General features: G+C 39.9%; 1 protein-coding gene across 1 annotated transcript; it reads right to left on the minus strand.

The window, feature by feature from the left end:
* Nucleotides 1-23183: 23183 nt before the first annotated feature.
* On the minus strand, nucleotides 23184-24943 carry LOC142143059 (uncharacterized). Its single transcript, XM_075200776.1, has 3 exons — nucleotides 24673-24943; nucleotides 24301-24384; nucleotides 23184-23822 (listed from the first exon to the last, which is right to left on the minus strand). Exons 1-3 carry the CDS (start codon nucleotides 24833-24835, stop codon nucleotides 23197-23199), a joined length of 873 nt encoding a protein of 290 aa, XP_075056877.1. The 5' UTR covers nucleotides 24836-24943; the 3' UTR covers nucleotides 23184-23196.
* Nucleotides 24944-25385: the final 442 nt, after the last annotated feature.

The raw sequence follows: 25385 nt of genomic DNA on the forward strand, positions 1-25385 counted from the left end.
TATATTACACCCTACAATTATTAGTGCAAATTCAGAAAATACAGTTTAATCCCTGCTAGGCCCTCCCTAAAAAAGCTATCAATGGCCTAAAGGCAGGTTAGACCAACAGTGCTGTGAAGTGAATTCTACATGGTCAAGATGATGTCGTCATCTTCTTCAGTATCATCCTCACCCTCATCAGTGTGTACATCATCATCACAGACTATTAATTAATCTCCGCTGGAATCCGCCATTAGAGAAGTGTCAGTACTTGGATGTATTTGCCGGTAAAGGCCTTCTTCATGAAAGATGCAGTTCATTTTGATGAACGTTATCTTTTCCACATTTTTAGGAAGTAACCTCCTACGTCGATCACTGACAAGGTTCCCGGCTGTGCTGAATACTCTTTCTGCGTACACACTGGAGGGTGGGCAGCTTAGGTATTGCAAAGCAAGTTTGTACATGGGTTTCCAAATGGCTTGTTTTTCCTCCCAGTATGGAAAGGGACTGTCTGACATTTCAATTTCAATTTCAATGAACTCTTGAAAATAATCCTCCATTACCCTTTGCAGAAAAAATAAATACATTTATAAGGGGGTATATGAGACCCCAAACACTTTGTAGTGCAAATTCAGACATATACAGTGCTGCTGTATTACAATTTCAGCATTTAGCAAATACAGCTTTTTTGAAGGGGGGATATGACACCCCAAGCACTTTGTAGTGCAAATCAGATATATACAGTGCTGCTATATTGCAATTTCAGCACTCAGCAAATACAGCTTTTTTATAAGGGGGTATATGAGATACCAAACACTTTGTAGTGCAAATTCAGAAATATACAGTGCTGCTATATTACAATTTCAGCACTCAGCAAATACAGCTTTTTTTAGAAGGGGGGATATGACACCCCAAATACTTTGTAGTCAAATTCAGAAAAATGCCTGCTCTATACTGCTTTATACTGCTCTATTCCTGCTGTATTCTGTGACCTAACCCTTCTCTGTTCCTCTCTCAAATGGCGCTAGATAGCCGTGGAGGCAGGTATTTATTTATTAAAAAACTCGGCGAGATTCGAGATCCGACGACGTCACAATGACGTTCTGCCTTTTTTTGGAAACCGAATAGGCGCAAGAGTACCGAGCTGACTCGGCTTGGTACTCGGATGCCCGAAGTTCGGGTGGGTTCAGCTTCAAGGACCGGTTTCAACCGAGCCCAGCAACATCTCTATTATATATATATATATATATATATATATATATATATATATATATATATTACCTACACAGTTGTCTTTTTGCTGACAAGGAAGCTAGATAAGTACTAAGCCTCAACTCAATTTCATTTTTGGAGTGTTGCCATATATATGTAAATCAGAGATAATGAAGTGTCTGTAAATTAGGGTGATAGAGTTAGTAGGGGAAGGTAGCATGAATTACATATTTAGTGGGTTACAGCATCAAAAATGGAATCATCTCAGGACCAGTAAATAAATAATTAACTGTAACCTTCCCTAATGTCATGCACTAATGTCAGCATGGTGGCTTAGTGGTTAGCACTTTTGCTTCATAGCTCTGGGGTCATGAGTTTGATTCCTGACCATGACCAGTGTGGCGTTTGTATGTTGTCCTCGTTTTTACATGGGTTTCCTTTGGGTGCTCCAGATTCTTCCCACACTAGTACACTAGTATACACTAGTATCCCATACTAGTAGGTCAATTGTCTGCTATTAAATTGAATGTAGTCTGAGTGTGTGTTAAGGATTTTAGACTGTAAGCTCCAATGGGGCAGGGCTGATGTGACAAATATTCTCTGTACAGCGCTGCAGAATTGGTGGTGTTATATAAATAAATGATGATGATAAACATAATGGGCCTGATTCATTAAGGAAAGTAAGGCAAAAAAAAGGAGTACGTTTTCTCCTGGATAAAACATGTTACAATGCAAGGGATGCACATTAGTTTAATATTTTGCACATAAGTTAAATACTGGCTGTTTTTCCATGTAACACACAAATTTGATAGCTTTATTTTTACACAGAAATGTAAAGTTGATCTAGGACCTGCCCTACCCCAACTATAAATCTGTCCCCCTCCAATGCAACATGGTTTTGCCAAGTTTTAAAGTTACTTATTTTTTTTGCTTTACTTTCCTTAATGAATCAGGCCCAAGAATTGTTAATTTTACCCATTATTTTGCATAATGATGTGTAAAGACACATAATATATACAGTATATATTGATATGCATATAACACTGTAGAGATAAATTGGTTCCTAGGATTTAGAACAAAAGATTTGCTCTCTCTGGGAAGATTTGTGTGAATCATAGTGATTGTTCCCAAGATGTCTTAGAATTAAACCATCTTCAGACATACAAAGGTCTTTAAAATGAGCTTAAATCGGACAAGTTCACTGTACAAGCTGTAACGATTTTGTTCAAACACATTATCAATTTAATGAATGGCTGCAGGAGATAAAGCAGCCAAGACTGAGATTGTCTGGAGTCTTTTGATTGTCTGTTATTAGTGTGAAACTAACAGCCATGTATACAGTATATATAAAGTGTAATTTAAGGTAATGAGTTGTTGCCTACAGTACATGAAATGATGGTATTCAGCGGTTCAGTGATGCACTTATTATTCCTTGTAGAGTCTCGTAATCAATATCAGACAAAACCTGCTTTCTGGTGGATCTTTAGGGGTTAAGGGCTTGATTCACTAAGGCATGGTAAATTAACATATCGTGCGTTTCTTTAAAACGTACATATTTCCTTTATACTCAGGTCCGTATCCATAACTACTGAAGATAAGTCCGGTAATGAATACGTGTCTAGGTGGACACTGATCTGACAGACACAATACACTGCAGAACATGTCTTATACATCTGCGGAATATAAAGTCCTAGTAGAATGCACAGAAAAAAAAGTATTCAGTTATTGTAACCTGTTAATTATCTATATTAATGAAAAAGCATTTAAAAAAAAAAATCAGCATGTTATTAATATCTACTGTACATAAAATACATTGTTACAGTTGCTCCAGATTACAAACACATGTTCTAGCAGTATACACAGCCGTCATCGCTATCAGCCGTCACTTATGATACGGCTACAAATCACGTACCTGAGAGATGTCTAGAGATTACATTGGGTAGATGTACGTGCTCTCAACCTTACTGTATATTAACTACGTGCACACGCCCAGTATCCTCCCTGTTCCGCCACTGAAATTGTAGGCTGTTGTAAGGGTCCTTGGCGCTAGAAGATGAATTGGATGTTGCTGCGCTCACTGGCGTAAGGTCCGGTTCTGGGCATGCGTAGAGCGATTTTACGCAAAATATGACACATATCAGCATTTACATTCCTTAATGAGTCAGGCCCACTATGCCTAATCTTTTACTTAATACATTCTCTAACAGTGTTTGAAATGGAAATTTAGAAGTGGAGGTATGAACAATGCATGGCAATGTATTGGCTGGGTATTTGGACTCCTCTATTGACAAGTACTAAAATACAAGGGTTTTGGATTTGTTAAAGTGTGAATGAAATAAAGAGGGGGGTTGTGAAAATTCATTGTATGGGCAATTTGCTCTATGGAATACAAAATACACACATTTATTGGACTCCTACAGATTATCATCATCATCATCATCATCGTCATCATTGTTTATTAATATAGCGCCAACATATTCCATAGCGCTTTACAACTGGGGACAAACACAGTAAACTAATAAACAAACTGGGTAAAACAGACAAAGAGGTGAGAGGACCCTGCTCAAAAGCTTACAGTCTATGGGACAATGGGAGTTTGACACATGAGGCTAAGTCTACATTTTGCATTTTGGCCCAGCCAGACTGCAAAGGTAAAAGTGACTCATAAACTAAATGATCCTGTCACACAACAATGTTGGTCAGGGGGTAGTTGTCTTGTGTGAAATTGTGTAACGGGTGGTAATAGGGTAAGGTAGTGAGGTTAGGAGGGTGGTTAAGGAATATTATAAGCTTGTCTGAAGAGGTGGGTTTTCAGAGAACGCTTGGTTATTATGAGTCACTATAGGGTTAAGTAGGATGCAAAATAAAAAAAATGGGCAAATAAGGCAACGCTTCCATGTACCAAGTGTGCACAGAATAGTAGTGAAGTTGAAGATTAGAAAAGAGAGAGGCCCTAATGATCATCATCATCACCACCATTTATTTATATAGCGCCACTGATTCCGCAGCACTGTACAGAAAACTCACTCACATCAGTCCCTGCCCCATTGGATCTTACAGTCTAAATTCCCTAACATACACACACACAGATAGACAGACAGACAGACACACAGACTAGGGTCAATTTTGATAGCAGCCAATTAACCTACTTGTATGTTTTTGCAGTGTGGGAGGAAACCAGAGCACCCGGAGGAAACCCACGCAAACACAGGGAGAACATACAAACTCCACACAGATAAGGCCATGGTCGAGAATTGAACTCATGACCCTATCGCTGTGATGCAGAAGTGCTAACCACTAAGGCACCGTGCTGCCCATGATCACATCATTCACATCATAATCACAAATAGTGACGCTCACAGACATTATCCCCCAGTACAACCCTGGAAGACCTAGTGCTGGAGAGGGTGAAAACTCCTTTTATAGAGCTATAATCATAGGGCATCTCTAGATCATTGCTCACTCTCTTAGTTACATTTTATGCACTGTGAAATTACGAATTTCAGAAGTGTAAGAAATGATTCTCTCATCTCCATTCACTAGGCACTAGTGCAAGGTTACACACATTTTAAATAATTTCTAAGAACACTCGCTCATCTGCGGATCTTGGTGCATTGCAATCCACAATCATTCAGACATTTTCACTGTATATGGTTATAATGCAATCGTTCGTATACTCTATTTAATATATATTAACTCAATACGAGTTTCAATAATTACATCTAACCTTCAAAACAACAGGAACTCTGAGTTTACACTTGGTCAGTGTTAAACGATAGGGAGAGAAATTTCTCAGTAGAATCTTTAAAACCTGGGACAAAGTTTATACATCCAATGTATTTTACTTTGTGAAGTGAACTACATGGCAAAATTTATAATGCAACAAAGCTTAGCAAATCAGATAGCATACATAAAAAACATATATAGTATAAGAACAGGTCCATGAGCTTACATTCTATTTTGTTCTATCAGAAGGGCGTTTAACAGGCTGTAAGAACACGCATTGAACACCTGACTTCCCCGTCTTTATGTACGAGACAATCTTATACTGACACAGTCACCGTATGTACATTTAGTAAACATTAGATTTGGTTTCTCTTAAACGTTGTCTCTTATTCATCGGGACTTTCCATATTTAATAGAGAAGGGATTATTCTGATTCTTTTATTATTTCATGTTCAGAAATCAAAGGCAACAAGCGTTTTCTTGCATAAAAGAAATTACAAGTTAATCAATATTCTAATAACAGGTTCTGCCACGAGTGGTGAATTGGTTGCGTTTTGAACAATAGACTAGGAGCTAGCACTGATACCGGTTCATCGACCCATACCTGCTGTTTTGACTCTCTTCATTTCATATCGATTTTACGAACACAAGATAATCGCAAACAATTTTAAACAACTTCCATCATTTGCCATCAAGACAAGAGCTTCACCAGGCCGGCAGTTTTAAACTTTAATGTCTTTCTATAGCTGAAGATCTCTTCAATGGCTGGAAAAAAGATAAAGTCTAAAATTCCTCATATTAAATGGTAATGTCAATTCAAGATCGTAATTACAAGAAAAAAAAAACTTAATCGATTTTTTTTTTAATTAACTATTTTGTTCATTGTTTGTCTTATAAGATTTAATTTCTTTCTTTTAGTGTGTAATCAATATTTATTTTTCTAACAATTACATGCAATGCATTTTTGAAGAGTCAAAACAAAATGAAATCAATGAAAGTATATACATTATGAACCTGAATTGTTAAACTGCATGTGCACAGTTTGTGTCCGTATTTAGAATTGCCCCTTGTACTTGGAGAGGTGGATGAGGGGTGTTAATGTTCGAGTATAATACAATGGGGCACGCAGGTACAATGCTTCTCTGAGGTGCGTCTTATTTGGAGTTGCACAGATCCTGAAATGCGTTAGGAGTGAGATGTTATTCTTGCATCTACATAGACCATGTCATGGACTGTGAAATAAGAGATTTCAGAATGGTAAGAAATGATTCAGCAGTGAAGCGGACACTCACCTTTATTCCAGCCTCAACTGTTGGATCACAAGAGGTCAATACCTTGTCCTAAATGTTGGAAAAATATCAGCCTTTAAATAGGCCACTCAGCAAGAAACAGCAAAAGATTCCCACCCAAACCTTTTATAACATTCAGGATACAATACAACTATTTGTTTGTACCTAGATTTGTCATGATTGTGTAGGAAAAACAGCGCACAAGGAATGGCTTGGTTCCAGTAGTGAATTATACACAGGAACAAAGTGGAACGCACCCGACCAGTATCAGCATCGTTATTATTATTGAAAGAGACGTGATCTAAACTATTGTGAGTAATAAAGACAATTTGGAAAATACTATTTTACGGCTATTAACCCGGCGTCATTGTGGTGGAAAGTTACCCGAACATTGAGGTGGGTCATATTTTAGGCCTGAATTTCAAATTTTAAAGATGATTTTTAGAAGATTATTTGTAAATTTCAAATAACGAACTATTGAATTAGGTATTTTGATTAAAAAAAAAGTCATAGAGAACGGAGAAGGAACTTTTTTATATTTCTACTTCTGTGTCGTTGCTAATATCTTAACAAAAAAATAATCTTTTCAACTAAAATTAAACTTTTTCGTTGACTAAAGTATGAGATCCTTGAAAATGAAAACAATACAAAAACAGAATCAGTCTTACAACTAATCAATTTCACCCAACTTATCACTGCAATGGCTGCAAAATAAAATCAGGTGTTCCGGGCATATAAATTTGTAATACTTGTATGAGTGATCGTACAATCTTTTTTAGCCGGACACACTTGACACCTGTTTCAAACTCCTGGTACTTTTGCTGGTGACTCCTCTGAAGTTTCTCCTGCGAAATCTCTAATTCTTTCACACACTTCTCTTGGTAGACGAAATACATCTTTGCGGATGCTCAAGTGTTCATTTAGTAGAGGAAACCGTAGCACCCGGAGGAAACCCATGCAAACACGAGGAGAACCTTCAACTCCGCACAGATAAGGCCTTGGTCGGGAATCAAACTCATGACCCTAGTACTGTGAGGCAGAAGTGCTAACCACTAAGCCACCATGCTGCATTGATTGCAGCCGTATTTAGCATGGCATAAAAAATAAAAAATAGGGGCCATTTTCTAGAGTTGCGTCTCACATCATATGTCGAACATAGCTCGTCTGCAACATCTACTCTAACTCTGGACCAGGACACAGTATGACAGATTTAAAAGTATTAATACTAAAAGGTCTTTTTAAAAATGACAGGGAGAGAAAAATATGGGAATTCAAACTGATAAGAACATTCCAGTCATTAACTCAAGGACTCAACCTAACACCTGGATTTATGACCCACTACATGGACCCACTTCACACCCCACAGCAGAGTAACTCCAGATCTTTAAACTCCTAGGACTTTTACTCTTCCATCCATAGCGAAAACCTTTGGTTTATTACTTTAGCTTATCTTAATGATGTATTCCTCCCCCTGTACAAATTTATTGATGTAACAGCTCTTAAATGTTGTGCTTTTTCCTCAGTCATTCATTTGTAAACTTGCCTGATGAAGGGGCCTCTGTGCTCTGAAAGCTAGCAAATATAATCATTTTTTTTTATTTTGGTTAGCCAATAAAGGTACTCTTATAATACTTTTGTCTTTTTTGACACAAAAGTATTTAACATCACATAGATTTCTCTAGCTAACACGGCACTGCAATAATAATACTAAAGAATAAATAAAACAATACATACGAAAACGGCACAAAATTGTCATGCCGACATTGTGGTTGGGTCATAATAACCTTTTTGGAGATTGTGCCCGTTTAGTTCTCTGCGCTGAAGCCGGCTGACTGAGTGGTAGTGTGAAACGGGTAGGGAAGGGTCTTAACTCCAGCTACTGAGAGGTTTGGCAAAGCTACATAACTAAGTAAAAAGAAACACGTAATTTAAAATGCCCCAGGTTATTATTATTACCCAACCTCAATGACGCCGCCCTCAATGCACCAACAAGACCTAGCACGTTATGGAATAAAGAAGTTTTATATTGATTTATAGACTGTGACACAAACCGATTATCGTGTGTCCTTTCCTGGATTACTCCACTTAGATACAGTTTCTTATATATGAATTTATTGAATGTATATGTTTATTTTATCCTTTTTATTGAATAATTCTTCCTTTGTGTATATAAATTTTAAGTGATGGTTTTTTTGAGGTTTTTAGATAAAGTTCTGAAGTATTCTTATTTATTTTAGAAATTGGCAGCTTGAGTAATTAAGGAGGACAAAGCAAATAAAGGAATAACTTTGATCCTGGAAAACCATGTTAATGGGGTGCAAATGAGTTTATTATTTTTGCATGTAAGGATAACACTTTCTGTTTTTTCATTTAGCACACAAATACTTGATAGTTTTAGTTTTACACTGAAATGTAAAGATGATCTAGGACATGTCCTACCCCAACTATTAATCTGCACCCACATTTTAAACCCAACTCTCCAATGCAACATAGTTTTGCCAAGGTGCAAACTTACTCCTTTTTTTTTTTTCTCTCCTCAATGACTCAGACCCTGGATGTTTAATAAAATATATTAATGTGATCTGTACAAGAGGTTGTGTGCCTTTTGCGTTATAATCATATGTTCTTATATCTTTTAGATATCTATATTGGCAGCACCCATAGGTTTAATATTCACTTGATTAATCTAATTAGTATTTTTAAAAGAAGGCAAATTTGCTTTCAAAAGTGTCTATTTAGATTGTGAGATTTGAAGGGAATAAACTTAATTCCCCACTGCTTATATGAGTGGCCCAAAACAATTGATGTAGCGCTTGTTGATTTCTTTCACATGTAAGATGTAGTCGTGTTAGTCTGATCCCAGCCTCAACAGCTTGTTTGTAAGAGGTTAATGTAAGGGAGATAAAGTGCAGTGAGTGCGTGCACTGGGGCCCAAGGAGATAATGGGGCCCACTGCATGGCAGATGCAGAGGTTCGGGGGCCCCGGAGCAGGGAGGTGGGGGAGGGGGGAACTCACTAGTTCCGACCTCTGCACCAGTCTATATAGCATGCACAGAAGAATAACCTGAAACAATATCTAGCTACTACATTTCCCTGTTAAGCACATTGAAGTACAGAATGTTTGTGGGGTTTGTGTCCCTTTAATAAAACTCCTATAAATGGTCACTTAATCCTAAATATGCACCTTAAGAAGCACCTAGGTGTAGCTTGGGGACAGCCAGCAACATAGCAATGACAATACCTTGTTTTAATGCTTATCTTTGGTAGCTGCAGCACTAGGCACACTTGTTCATGTTCTTTCCTCTTTCAAAAAGAAAAACAGAACCCCTGAAATCGCTGGCAGTGTCCTTGGTAAGGATGCTGAAGTGCAGAATGGATGGCTGCTGCTGCCACAGTACAGAGAAAATTCCCTTTAATTTATTGCTGTTTGTTCACCTGCACTGCTCAGCGGTTATCTACTACTGTTGTAGTTAAAGAATAATATTCCTGCCACCAGTGTCTGATGGTGTCCTCTTGTTTAGAAATTTAATGAATTCTGGAAAATATAGTCACTTAGGTAAAATGTCTTGCTAAGTTGCTAGAGAGGACAAGTCTGTATGAAACACTGACAGCTCAAAATGTGAGAAGGGAAATTGAGGAAGTCACAGACTGAGAGTTATATAGTGGAAGGAGCAGGGTCCCCAGCAGCACAGATTTTATCAGGAGATGAGTGATGTGTTAGTGAGGACAGGGGCAGTGACATGATGTGAGTAGGGGAATGGAGGCAGCAGGAAGTCACAGACTGAGAGTTATATAGTGGAAGGAGCAGGGTCCCCAGCAGCACAGAGTATATCAGGAGATGAGTGATGTGTTAGTGAGGACAAGGCTGTATGTGACCGGGACAGTGACATGATGTGAGGAGGGGAATGGAGGCAGCAGGAAGCCACAGACTGAGAGTTATATAGTGGAAGGAGCAGGGTCCCCAGCAGCACAGAGTATATCAGGAGATGAGTGATGTGTTAGTGAGGACAGGGCTGCATGTGACAGGGGCAGTGACATGATGTGAGGAGGGGAATGGAGGCAGCAGGAAGCCACAGACTGAGAGTTATATAGTGGAAGGAGCAGGTCCCTGAGCAGCACAGAGTATATCAGGAGATGAGTGATGTGTTAGTGAGGACAGGGCTGCATGTGACAGGGGCAGTGACATGATGTGAGGAGGGGAATGGAAGCAGCAGGAAGTCACAGACTGAGAGTTATATAGTGGAAGGAGCAGGGTCCCCAGCAGCACAGAGTATATCAGGAGATGAGTGATGTGTTAGTGAGGAAAGGGCTGCATGTGACATGGGCAGTGACATGATGGGAGGAGGGGAATGGAGGCAGCAGGAAGTCACAGACTGAGAGTTATGTAGTGGAAGGAGCAGGGTCCTCCAGCAGCACAGAGTATATCAGGAGATGAGTGATGTGTTAGTGAGGACAGGGCTGCATGTGACAGGGGCAGTGACATGATGTGAGGAGGGGAATGGAGGCAGCAGGAAGTCACAGACTAAGAGTTATATAGTGGAAAGAGCAGGGTCTCCAGCAGCACAGAGTATATCAGGAGATGAGTGATGTGTTAGTGAAGATAGGGCTGCATGTGACAGGGGCAGTGACATGATGTGAGCAGGGGACTGGAGGCAGCAGGAAGCCACAGACTGAGAGTTATATAGTGGAAGGAGCAGGGTCCCCCCAGCAGCACAGAGTATATCAGGAGATGAGTGATGTGTTAGTGAGGACAGGGCTGCATGTGACAGTAGCAGTGACATGATGTGAGTAGGGGAATGGAGGCAACAGGAAGTCACAGACTGAGAGTTATATAGTGGAAGGAGCAGGTCCCTGAGCAGCACAGAGTATATCAGGAGATGAGTGATGTGTTAGTGAGGACAGGGCTGCATGTGACAGTAGCAGTGACATGATGTGAGTAGGGGAATGGAGGCAACAGGAAGTCACAGACTGAGAGTTATATAGTGGAAGGAGCAGGGTCCTCCAGCAGCACAGAGTATATCAGGAAATGAGTGATGTGTTAGTGAGGACAGGGCTGCATGTGACAGGGGCAGTGACATGATGTGAGTAGGGGAATGGAGGCAGCAGGAAGCCACAGACTGAGAGTTATATAGTGGAAGGAGCAGGGTCTCCAGCAGCACAGAGTATATCAGGAGATGAGTGATGTGTTAGTGAGGACAGGGGCAGTGACATGATGTGAGGAGGGGAATGGAGGCAGCAGGAAGTCACAGACTGAGAGTTATATAGTGGAAGGAGCAGGGTCCCCAGCAGCACAGATTTTATCAGGAGATGAGTGATGTGTTAGTGAGTAGAGGGGTGCATGTGACAGGGGCAGTGACAGGATGAGAGGAGGGGAATGGAGGCAGCAGGAAGTCACAGACTGAGAGTTATGTAGTGGAAGGAGCAGGGTCTCCAGCAGCACAGAGTATATCAGGAGATGAGTGATGTGTTATTGAGGACAGGGCTGCATGTGACAGGGGCAGTGACATGATGTGAGGAGGGGAATGGAGGCAGCAGGAAGTCACAGACTGAGAGTTATATAGTGGAAGGAGCAGGGTTTCCAGCAGCACAGAGTATATCAGGAGATGAGTGATGTGTTAGTGAAGACAGGGCTGCATGTGACAGGTACAGTGACAGGATGTGAGGAGGGTAATGGAGGCAGCAGGAAGTCACAGACTAAGAGTTATATAGTGGAAGGAGCAGGGTCCCCAGCAGCACAGAGTATATCAGGAGATGAGTGATGTGTTAGTGAAGACAGGGCTGCATGTGACAGGGACAGTGACAGGATGTGAGGAGGGTAATGGAGGCAGCAGGAAGTCACAGACTAAGAGTTATATAGTGGAAGGAGCAGGGTCCCCCAGCAGCACAGAGTATATCAGGAGATGAGTGATGTGTAAGTGAGAACAGGGCTGCATGTGACAGGGGCAGTGACATGATGTGAGGAGGGGAATGGAGGCAGCAGTAAGTCACAGACTGAGAGTTATATAGTGGAAGGAGCAGGGTCTCCAGCAGCACAGCATAGTGAGGCTCCTATCAGACTGATGCAAGAAGGTTGTGATGTGAAATACATCTCTATATAAAATGAGGTTCATACATCCAACATGTTGTCTTGTGAGTCTTCATTGCATAGTGAACTGCAAAATGTACATACATGAAAACTGACCTCTGTAAATTAAGATTTTCAATACACATTTAATCAGAGAGCTCCTTAACAAGCTTTCACACAGTAGTTAGAATTTGTCTTTCACGTGCAGATGCTGGCAACAGTCATCTTATAGTATCTCCTCTCATTAAATCATCTCTGGTGACATTTGTATCAAACCTTTGTGAGGGACCGAACACTAAACAGGGAAACAAAACATATCTGCTAATGAACCTAATTAGTATTCACTGGGGATTTTGGAGCACAATTCCTCATTTCTACTTGAGACAAGTCATCTCATTTCTATCCAGCTTACTGCTAGCATGTAATTTGCTGCTGTAAATCAGTTCCTAACAATTTCTTCAAAACATTAAAACATAACAATATGTTATGCAAATTAAAATGCTGTGAGACTGCAATGCACAGGCACGAATTCTCCATAGTACTATTTGCGTTGGGCCTACCAAGGACATAGACGAGAAGGTTCTGAGCTGTGGATTGTGTAAGAACATTGACTGAATAAGAGACAACAATATATTCCTCTCGGGTGTTTGTCCTTCGTTTCTTTAAATAGTAAAATAATTCTAATGACTTGCAGAGTATTTAAGTTAGTTTTTGCATGTTTTATATTTACCTACTGATACTTTACTTGTGTTTTTTATGCTGGTAAAAAACAAATATCTGATCCAAACTTGTTTGATATTCCTATTAATAACATTTCAAACGTCACTGAAGCTTGTAAAAACCCCAAAACTGGAACAAGTAGAGCCCGAAAAATGCAATGGAGCCCATCACAATAAAAAACACGAATGGGTCTAGCAACACTGGGAATAACGGCTTTTAATGTCAGACAAATTTATATGTGTTTTACAAATGTTAAAAATGCATTTAAAAAGCATTTCATCATTATCACCATTTATTTATATAGAGACACTAATTCCGCAGCACTGTACAGAGAACTCATTCACATCAGTCCCTGCCCCATTGGGGCTTACAGTCTCAATTCCCTAATATACCGACAGACAGACACAGACTAGGGTCAATTTGATAGCAGCTAATTAACCTACCAGTATGTTTTTGGAGTGTGGGAGGAAACCAAAGCACCCGGAGGAAACCCACACAAACACAGGGAGAACATACAAACTCCACACAGATAAGGCCATGGTTGTGAATTTAACTCATGACCCCAGTGCTGTGAGGCAGAGGTGCTAACCACTGAACCACAGTGCTGCCCATTGAAAAAATTCTGGTGGGTATAAGACACTAGGGATGTGTCTTTAGAGCAGCCTCCCTTTGTTCCACTCTTTGTGCTATCATCATAACGCCCAACTGTCCTGATCTACAACATCTACAAGGTTGGAACTATGTATCGTTCACACCCTGGCTCCAATTGCTGGGGATCATTTACAAACTGGAACACATGCACCCCAAAATGTGCTTTTTTGCGTTCAAATGATATAATTTCTTCATCTAACTCCTACATGGATGCTCCCCTACCCCCCCGCACACACACATTTGGCATCTACTTTTGGAAGATTCGAAGATCGAAGGTAACGCACAAGCCGCATTTATAACTCAAATATATCAGCAGTCACTATTGTCAATTGAATGTTTTTATTACATAGATAATTGCACCTATAATTTTTCTCTTTGTTTAAAGCCCACCTGGGTAATGGAAATGGCATCACATTGAAGGTGTGAGAGAAAGTCTTTGCAGTTTCACATTAATTGTAGAACACGGTGGCACAGTGCTTAGCATTGCTGTCTAATAGTGCTGGAGTTGTGGGTTTGATTCTGACCAGGACCCTGTCTGTGTGGAGTTTGTATGTTCTGTTCCCCGTGTTTGTGTAGGTTTCCTCCCACGCTCCAAAAGACATACTGGTGGGTTAGTTGACTCAAATGACATTTTGATGTCAGCTCCGTTGGGTCAGGAACTGATGTCAATGGTTAAATATTCTCTGTAGAGCGCTGAGTACTATGTAAGCGCTATATAAATTACTGATAATAAATAACTAATGGAACATCCCCGAAAAAATTTGCTTTCTCCACCCCTTGAAAACGCAGTTAAGTATCTTGTGCCACAAATCCAAATCTTGTTTTAGTACGTGGAAACAATAGAACCTTCTATCGCCTCTAATCAGAGGTTGCAAAGTGTTTCTCTTTTGTCGGGGGTCACAGTCATCTGAGCTGGCAGATATATACTATATAATGGGCCTGTTCATTGTTCAGACATAAAGTACTTTGCGTGCAGAATTAGTTCTGGGCATGTTCAGAAAATGACCTTACGCCAATGAACGCAATTGTATGCAATTTATGTCTGAACGCCAATGACACAAGTGACTACATCTTGGTTGGCGGAAAAGGTATGGGAAGGGTGGGACGAACGTAAGTAATGTACAGTAGGGGTGGGCCGAGGGTGTTCCGGCACAGGTGTGGCCGACTTAAACTCTGAGTTTCAGTAAAATACATTTTTTTAGCTGTATCATGTACATCAGCTACAGGGCAGGTGTCAGTACCGACTTATAGTCAGGACTGTCACAGCATAGTCTTTGTATTAAAATTGCACGTCTCTGTGCCACTAGATAGCATAGAACATGTGTATGCATGTAAGAGAATGTAAAAATGCATTGTATGTACACGACACATTAAGAACATATTAGTTTATGTATTTAATGTAAGCGGAAAAAAGTTTATAGTTTTTTAAAACACATATTTTTAGCAATAAATATAGTATTATGAGTTGTTTTGATTTTTTTGCATGTGTTCTAATTAGACTTTATATTGTACATATGCATGTGTGTATCCTGCACTGTGTCTACATAGGGTAACGTTTACGCAGAGCGTACTTACACCAAGTTTCAAACTGAAACGTATCTTGAGACCCACTTGGACTACGACTTCCGTGCTTGGTTTTTATATGCAAGTTGAGTGCAGGTTATCTCCGAACAATGATTCAGGCCCATAATGTTTATATAAATTCACACATTTAAACGAAATGTACATGGCCTAACCAGCGACATTTGTATTGCGGACATGCATTTTTGTCCAGCTTTGTAAAAGACTTTTACTGTTTTAACGGTTTCCACTGCAGAAGCTCAGCTCTCTATGCACGCTGTAGCTGTTTACAGCTGGAACTTCCTGCAGGTAATTTATAATACTTGTTGTATTGTTGCGCAGGTGCTTGTGCTGAACAGCCGCTGTAAACAGCCACTCAGAGGGCTAGGGAGAATTCTGCTACTTTATGCAAGATATCGTTTTACAATTTAATTGCTTAACAAACAGTTTTGCACACGGCTTCCTTTCTATGTCTGCAGACATTGTTGAAGACGTGCAATATATCATTTGTAAAAGGCAATAGGCACAGACTATGTTTACCTTATCCAAGTACTCAAGAACCAGGCTCCAACAACATGTCTGATATACTGTACACTGTACACTGGAATTATGTCTCACGGTGAAATACATTAGAATCACAATACAATAACTGGAAAAGATACTTTATTTGATTTGCAGCTATAACATGTTTTTATTTTTACAAAGTGTGATTTCATTGCACTTATAAATATTCCAAAACAATGTTAAAATTAGTCCATTATAATAACTTTAACTGTGTCTGTAATGTCTGTGATTTATAGAGATGCGCGCTGACTCTTGTGTTTCGGTTTTGGAACCGGTGTCTATTCTAAACTGCATTCGTGTTCCGGCTTTGCTACCGATGTTGGCCAAAAAAATGCGAAAGGTTTTGGCTTTGGATCTTGATTTAATTTAAAATTATGAAAAATAGGTAAAATAATGTCATTTTGAGCTTTTCTGCTTAAACATTACTATTTTTAGCATCAGCATTAATTTCCAGTCATTACCAGTCTATTTTCTAATGATCCCTTCACAAAGTCTGCAGCGAGCTGTCTTACTGAGAGATTTACACTATTTTGTCTTTTATTTACATTATCTAATGTTCCTGCTTCAGCTGGTGACATTGCAGATGGCATTTTATTGCAGCGGCTGCAATGTTCTACCTGTAGTCGCTGAATGATGAAAATGCCCCCCAAAAGAAGCCTTCACACGCAAACACCCTTTTTCAACTTTTTTAATATGGATGTCACTGACTTACCATTTTAAAATTGACAAGTATTGAAAAATAGAAAAGTTTACAATTAGAGATGTTCTGGCTCGGTTTTCTGAAAACCAAACCCACCTGAATTTAGGGGATCCGAGTAGGCTCGCGAGCCGGCTCGGTGCTTTTGCACCTCTTCATATCTGAATCGAGGCAAAACATTATCGCTGCGCTGTCTGAACTCGTGGGTTTTTGGATTCCATAAATACCTCCCTTCCCAGGAGATCCAGCGTCATTTTCACACAGAAACAGGGGTAGAAGAGTTTTTATCACTCTCCAGTCTCCAGTGACATTGCTCAGTGTCATTGCTCACACAGAAACAGGGGTAGCAGTGTTCTTGTCACTCTCCAGTCTCCAGTGACATTGCTCAGTGCCATTGCTCACACAGAAACAGGAGGGGTAGCAGTGTTCTTGCCACTCTCCAGTCTCCAGTGACATTGCTCAGTGCCATTGCTCACACAGAAACAGGAGGGGTAGCAGTGTTCTTGTCACTCTCCAGTCTCCAGTGACATTGCTCAGTGCCATTGCTCACACAGAAACAAGAGGGGTAACAGTGTTCTTGTCACTTGACAAAAATTTACTGAAAATTACTGGAAATTAATGTTATTGGGGTAAATAATAATGTATCAACAAAAAAAGAGGCAAATTATGTGATTTTAGCAAAAAATAGGGATTTTAGAAAAAAAAAATAGGGATCCAAAAGCAAAACAAAAACACTCGAGGGTGGATTTGCCAAAACCAAAACCAAAATACGAAGTTAATCCAGATCCAAAACCTAAACCAAAACATGGGGGTCAGTGAACATCTCTATTTAGAATATATAACTTTTTCTTGGGGTGTGACTCACACACAAACACCCTTTTTTAAATATAGATTTCTCTGATTGACCATTTCAAAATGGGCAAGTATTGAAAAAAAGAAAAGATTATAATATAATAATATATAGCACTTTTTTGGGGTGTGCAGCTGTGTGCTGACCTTCACATACAAACACCCTTTTCTTTTACTATGGATCACTGAATGAGTCTTTCAAAACTGACAAGTGTGAAACATAGAAAAGATTAGAATATAATAATATATAGACTGTTAATGGGGTGTACAACTGCTGCTGTATCTCACACGCAAACACACAGTTTTTTTTAAATTATTTCAGCTGTCCCTGCCCCACAGAAGATTACTTTCATTAGAAAAACTTTCAATTTAAAAAAAAAAATCTATTTGTTTTTTGGATTCTGATGCTTATAGTCAGACAGTAACAGCACACTGTTTTTCTCCAAGAAATAAAAAATATACTTAGTTCCGAATGATATTTATATAACTCAGTCTATATATACTGGCTAGTATTATTATATATATATATATATATATATATATATATATATATATACAATGCAATGCTTTTGCAACAACCAGTAGCCACTAGTCCGTGTAAAGTCTATTTAAGATTGAATTGAAATTAAAAGCAATTGATCAGCAAACTATTGAAGCTGACTATGCTCTACAGAACTACTTTACAATAATGACAGGAGTCTATTGGGATTCTATTGATTATCTATGTCCCTGGTTCACCCTTAACGCTATTTTCTGAGCAGAGCACCACAGCTAACCTCCTCCCTACCCGCTGTCTGTTCTAAAATGGCACTTGAGAGAACGAGGGGGACTATATATACAAAAGATGGCGATCCAAAACTAGTAAGAGTTTTACAAAAACAAAAATCCAGATTCTGCCTCGTTTTGAGATCCGAGATTGGAGGGACTCGGTTTCACTTGGATTCCCAACGTTGGATGTTGTCAGATTTCACATAATCCGACCCGCTCATCTCTGGTTGTTAACCCTTCACCTACAGCCATGTTTATGTTTGCACAGCAAATTATCATTTTAAAATTTGAACCATTCAATTTTTAATATTCCCATAAAATTTTGTCCACAAAAAATGGATCAAAAATGATGAACTAACCTTCTAGATGTTTTGTAGCGCCGTCTATTTGCTCTCTATGTACATTCTCCATACTATAAAAGCTTACACTGTAAATGTGAAGTGACAATACAATATGTCTCACAGCAGGACCGGAGTTCCTGCAATATTAGCAACTCTGTTTAACATAAATTGTTTAACATAACTGCGAAATGGACACATTAAATCATTCCGGTTTACAAAAATCACACGATAAATTAATAATTAAATATGCCACTTCATTTTAACTCAAATCCCACAACTCTCTGCTTGTCACTTTCTATTCAAAAGAAACACCATCAAATTCCCCTTCATATACATATAGACAGTATGCTTCATGTTGTTTTTCCTAATGCGAGATGACAATTTATTGTCATGACTCTTGGGAGAATAGTACAATTCAGCAATTTTATCAAGGATGATTTGTTTGGCTTTACCGACCTGTAGCTATTATATAAAGCATCTCTTAAACATGAGCGTATTCTTATTTTATGTAGAAAGAAATTCACATAGAACGAGTGTCTTCTAAATATACCATAAGAAAAAATAATAGCTTTATTTCACTGGGGCATTTTATATGTCGAACTGTGGATGAGCAAATAGTCCCGTAAATCCTCAGTTTCTCCAAAATTCCAGGGGAAATAGAGCATTTAGCAAGAAAGTTTATAGATACACAGGGAGAAGTGGTGAATGGATTAATGTGAAGATTTAAAATTATATATGAAGTTTTTTTGTATTCCGGAATGGAAAGTGCTGAAATGCAACTTTTACAGGATGTCAGACGTGCCTAAGTTATAACATGCAAATATTTACTCATTATAATTAATGACTATCTTTTACATGTGTTTACGCATGTGTGAAAAGACTCATTATTCTTCAATAAAACTGTTTAACAAGATCCTTTTCAGCAACAAAGTAAAAAATGAAGACTAAAATATGCGTGAGAAGAAATAACTTTAAAAAATATCTTTTAAAATTGTTTTATTTGTTTGAATTAGTTAAAAAAAGAAAGTTTTGTGAAGCAATTCACAGAAAATGACTAATTCTACTAACTGATCAGTGGGAGATTTGTACATCTTATATTATTTCCTTTAATAAGTCATCATTAATCTTTGATAATTTATTAAAGAACAATGCACAAAATCTTCTAACCCTGTATACATGGTAAGAAATGACAGGTCTTTTGCTGGCTAGAGCAGTGTGCTGGGGGATCTTTATGTGTGTTTGTTCCTTTCAGGATAACCCCACCCCCTTTCAAGCACCTGCTATGAGCCTATAAATTGATTGAGCATCTTCCACTTCTGTATTTGTCTGAGAGGCATGTTGGTGTCAGTAGCTGAGGGGGGAGTACTGGCGCTGAATTGCTGTTTGGAGGCTTCTGGGGTACCTCTTTGGAAAGATAGATCTCAATTTAAAAACACATATGTATGGCCCAAATATATGGGACTCTCACTGTTTAGAGTTAGTACCACCCTATTAGCAAAAGCGCCGTGGAGTGGCGGGTGGCTTTAGCATACATTTGCAAATGTGTGCAACTAAGACTTTTGCATTTTTATCTACAGTAGAAATGGCTGGTCCTTTACTGGCTATAGCAGTGGGGGAATTTTCTGTGAGAATTTAGAGAAAAGCTGCAAGAACTGATAGGCAAAGATATAGATCTGTGATGGCTTGTTAAATGAGAGTTTATTACTAGAGAAAGGTTTGCACCTAAACAATAAAGTCGCAAAGCTTTGAAGATAGACCTTGCCATAAAAACGTGTGATTAAGTGGCATTTGTGAAAGTTTTAAAAGTGATGATCTCCAGGAATATGTTCAAAGTCTCATAAAACACAACTGTCTACTCCTTCTCAGTATAACTGATCTGATGTTGGATCACACTCATAGTCTCCCAAACTCCTATCCAGCTTCAACTGACTTGTATTCTGGAGTTGCTGGTTTCGTGGATACAACAATTGCCAGGAGGAGTTAGTGCCATCGAGCTACTGATACACTATGAAATAATAAGGTTTTTCAGGAATATTGCTTATCCACACATAATATTCTCGCCAGAAGAGTGCCTACCTATTTTGAAGGTGTGAAAGGAGCACTTAACATTGACCTAACCAAAGACGTTAAGCTCTCATGACAACATCTCTCTAACTGCATCAGCATCACTGGACATTCACATGAAACATTAAATCTTTGATAAGTATGATGGTTAATATGATTTAATGTTTTGCATTTTATATGATAAGACCCGTTTGCACCTGTTGCTGTGAGGTTGAGGTTCTTGTTTTACCCTCATTGTTCAATATCTCAGGTCAATGAGATTGTCCCCAATGTCGCTCATGTCTAGGAATGGTAAAGGCACAGAATTAATTGTATATTCTTGTAGTTGTTTTCATGGTCCTTACCCCCTCTCTCCTAATTTTTGTATGCAGTAATAAGCTTTACTACACAATATGCAATGCTGTCATCAATAACAAGTTCATAAGGTTCTATTAACCCTATGTTCCATCTGTAACTGCATGGACATGACCAGGCTTGTTATTTCCCAGGAGTCAGCCTGAAGTATAGGATTGAGCGATCAGCTATTGCTCTTAAACAGGGCCAGGTGTGATGATTCATTCTGGGCCAATCATTTCCTATAAAGACACTAAGGACAGGAAGCTGGGAGCAGCTGGAGCCCCCCTGACATCAAAAATGACAAAAAGGGGTTAAAACAGGGAATCTCGCGATCACCCACCATCACCAAGGGACAAATGTGGCATGAAAACAGCAAAAGGGCAACTCATTTGGCCCTGAGACATGACCACACTCCTGTACAGCCCCTCACTGAACTCTACCAAGCAGAGACCTTTTTCCTAAGACCTGTGGCTAAACCGGCAGGAAGGGATTCCCAGAGTGGGAAATGTTGGCCCTTTATAAAGGCCTGTAGGAGAGGCTTCTGGGTGTCAGTCATTCGGCTTCTGAAAGTCACTGATGTGGGAGTCTTGGCTGCTGTCAGTGTGCTAAGGATTATGCCTGGGAGTATCGTAATTACTGGAATACAAACTTTCTTGGGACTTGTAGACTTGCTGGCTCTGATAAACAGTAGCTCCGTAAGACTCTCGTGTGTCACACATTACACCAGCAAAACCTGCATTATGGTCACTGTTCTCACCTGTTTCCCTCTTCCTGCATTGGCTTGCTGGTCTGAACTGAGCATGCACACACCTGGTCTGCTCAATACTTCCTGCATCCTCTTGATTGGCTTATTGCCTGTCAGCTAGGTCTATTTAAAGCACCTGCTTCTCTACCAAGTGGCCAGATCTTCAGGTCTACTCTCCTGTTCATGGGTCCTGTTCCCTGGCTCCTGTTTGCTGCCTGTTCTCTGAGTCTCCAGCATGTCTATCTGCAGATCATCACAACCTCTGTGTCTACTTCACTAACCTGTGCCAACACTCTGCAGATTATTGCACCTGTTTTCTGAGTCTCCAGCACATCTATCCGCAGATCATCATAGCCTTGTTGTCTACTCCACTGACCTGTGGTAACGATCTGCAGATTATTGCTACCTGTTCTCTGAGTCTCCAGCAGATCATCGCTACCAATCTCCAGTACATACTCGCCTGCTGTTCCTTACTCTCAGTACATTGGTTCTACAGTTGCCCTGGGAAACTGCCACTTAGGGCTAGATTTACTATCAGGCGTGTTTGTAAACCCGCCGACTTTTGGCGGGTTTGGCGGCGGTTTAGCCATCGCCGGATTTACTAAGGCTAAACCCGCCGTCCAAACGGCCAAAAATGATGTTTCCAAACCCGCCTCTGTATAAAGCGCCATGACGGTTTCAACAATGTTCTACATACAAACAGCCGGATTTACTATTAAGGGGTTTATAAAGCCGCCGGAAAACCGCCATTCAATAGACCAAAATGATAAGCGCTGCTTGTGAGCAGCGAGATTGTTCAAACAGTGTGCTGTTTGAACTATTTAGCCATTTCTAACATAAGAGAAAGAGCCATTTTGTGCAAAGTTTCCTCCTTTAGGATTGTATATGGGAAATGGGCAAACTGGCATGTACTTTGAGGTTTTTTGTTTTTTTTTCCCATCCTGTATTATTGAATCCTATTTACTGATGTAAAGGTTTACCGGCCACTCCACATGCATTTAAAGTGCGTATAAATCTGGAATATTTGCCTGATGTGGATGTAGTACCAATGTTTGTACTCATGTAAACCAGGTTCCTAGATATATTTGGTGGGGTGCTTATGTATGCACCTGTTAAGGTGTCTGATATTATCCTGGCTTGCTGTCTGATACATAATCTAGCTTTACATCAACTTACCCCACCGATTATTGCAGTACACAGTGAACAAGTAGGGGCCCGTGTCCCATTTGGTGATGTGCAGAGCACACAGGGGGAGGCAGATTTGAGACCGTCTCATTACAAACTACTTTAAATGTAAGTGCATACAATAAAAAACATATATTGGTTTTTGATTTTATGTCAGTGCAATGGTTTTATTAATGGAATATTTTAATAAAATTGGACCCTTTAAACAGAGGATAGTGTGTACTGTGAATGTTGTAATTGTTAAAATCCCTGTAAAGTGACAGTTAGAGGTCAATGTGTACGTGAAATTAGTGCATCGTTTTAAAGAAAACAGTATACTCTTGTTTAATGGGAAGAAAAGAAAGAATGATATGAATGAAATATAACAGCATTTATTGCATTACAACATAATAAAAGAAAAAGTATAACGCTTACACAACACATTCCTCAAGAATACATTTTTTGCCCTAGCGCCGTCTTTTCGCTGGCATATCACTGTGCTTAGCCCCACTCTCTACCCTCCCTCGCCCACCCCTGGTGCGAGCACCTCTCCTTGGAGGAGTGCTATGTGTGGATCTGCTCGGCGTACTAGCAGTACTGGTGGAGGCCGATGAAAAAGGGGCCGGCAAGCGGGCAATCAGTTCCTGCTGGAGTTGGCCTGCCAGCCGGATAACATTGGCATTCCCCTCACGAACGGAGGAATGCATGGCGTCCACAGACCCAGACATTTGGGCCAGCTGCACATTCGTCTGCTCCAAAGCGCTTGCCAGCCGGTTTATTGCAGCAGGGATTTGGCTAGTGGAGCGGTGTATTCGCCTCAACTGGGCCGCAATTTGTGCCATGTGGCCAGTTTGCCTGTCCATGAACAATGTCTGTTGCTGCTGGAATGCGCCAATAGACAGCGCCATTTCTCTGGCTGGGTCCATAGTTTCAGGTGCAGGTTGGTGGTGTGATGGTTCAGCAGGGCCAGGTGAAACTTCCTGGAGGCCAGACACAGGGGCATCCACTGTTACCAGGGTGATGGTCGTTAGATCCTCTGGCTCAGGGGACATTTCCAGGGACTCCGCCTGAGGTGGCTGGTATGAAGAGGGCCCTGTGTATGAAAAATGACGGTAAGTATATAGTATATAATATGTTTGTATATTGCATTCTGAACACTGGTTAGGAAAGAATATTCTTTAGCAACTACAGATTCTTTCACAATGTTTGCATTCCTGATTTCTAGTCCTATGCTACCTGCTTACGGATGCACTTATTATCCTTTTAATACCCATTATCATTTGGACTGTGTAGTACATGCTGGGTTATTTTGACTAAACTGCATGCTATAAAAAGTGGAGATGTTGCCTATAGCAACCAATCAGATTTTAGCTGTCATTTTGTTGAATGCAATAAATAAAGTAAAGGTATATTCTGATGGGTTTCTATAGGCAACATATCAGTTTAGTAAAATGTAGCCCTAACTTCTCATTGCAAACAATAAAAAGGGAAAAAAAAACAACATTGACCACAACATTTGCACAGAAAATCAAGTAACTCCATTATTTCTCTCCTAAACAGAAATCACGCACCTGCTTGCTCGTCTGTGCCCGAATCTCTCGCTGAAGGTGGAGGTGTAGGTCTGGCACTGGGACTGAACTGCGGTCCTGGCGATTCTGGATGTATTAGAAAAAGCATACAATGTATTTCCAGAAAAAAACAATTTCCAAATATACTGTTTATTGCACAAATGTGTTTGCAATTTTTTTTTTTTTTTTTCTATGAGAAAAAAAAACCTTTACAAACTATTAGAGGCAAAAATACACTTTGAAAAACAAAAACAAAGACACAAAATTAAGAAAAAACGTTTGCAAAGAGAAAAGCAGTTTTAAAAAGAGAAAAGCAGTTTTAAAAAGAGAAAAAATATATAAATACTGTTAGAGTAAAATATGCAAATAACTCACCAACTACTTGTCCAAAAGAGGGCGAATCCGTGTCTTGGACGTTTATCCCCTCGACAATCTCTGCCGGCATTATCTGTCGCAGCTCCTCCTCGTACGTTGTGTACTCAATACGAAGAGGGGGGCCACCACCCGTGCGCCTGGTTGCCCTCTTTTCCTGGGCCATCTTCTCTTTCAGCCTCCTTTTTATATCCGAAAACCGCTTGCGGCAGTGCGCCACTGTCCTCTTTAGTGGGCCCACTGCGTTCACGGCATCACAGACACGCCCCCACAATTGGTGACGCTGCCTTAGAGGAGTCCGGGCTGCCAGGTTGCCTAGGATGACCTCAAAACAGGGAACGATATTGTGCACCAACACACAATTCTCATCATGTGAGAAGCGCACATTCCTCCCTGTCTTGGTCTTCCTGCCCTGTCCTGTCTCCTCAACCTCTCCCTCTCCCTCCTCTGACCCCTCAACCTCCATCTCCCTCTCCTCAGCCTGTTCTCCCCTCCTATCTCTGGACATTTTTACCCAGAAGACAGAAAAACACAAAACACTGAAGGACTTACAAACACAAAGAACAAACTACACTACCTACAGACACACTCTCCACACAGTCACACACAAGTAACACAGACAAAGGACAAGTCAAATACAAAAAATACAAGACAGAAAATAAATGAGAAAATAAATGTACAAAACAGGAAAAAACCACAGGACTACTCACACTTCA

This window comes from Mixophyes fleayi, chromosome 3, assembly GCF_038048845.1.
Source record: "Mixophyes fleayi isolate aMixFle1 chromosome 3, aMixFle1.hap1, whole genome shotgun sequence".
In the NCBI taxonomy this organism is placed as follows: Eukaryota; Metazoa; Chordata; class Amphibia; order Anura; family Limnodynastidae; genus Mixophyes; species Mixophyes fleayi.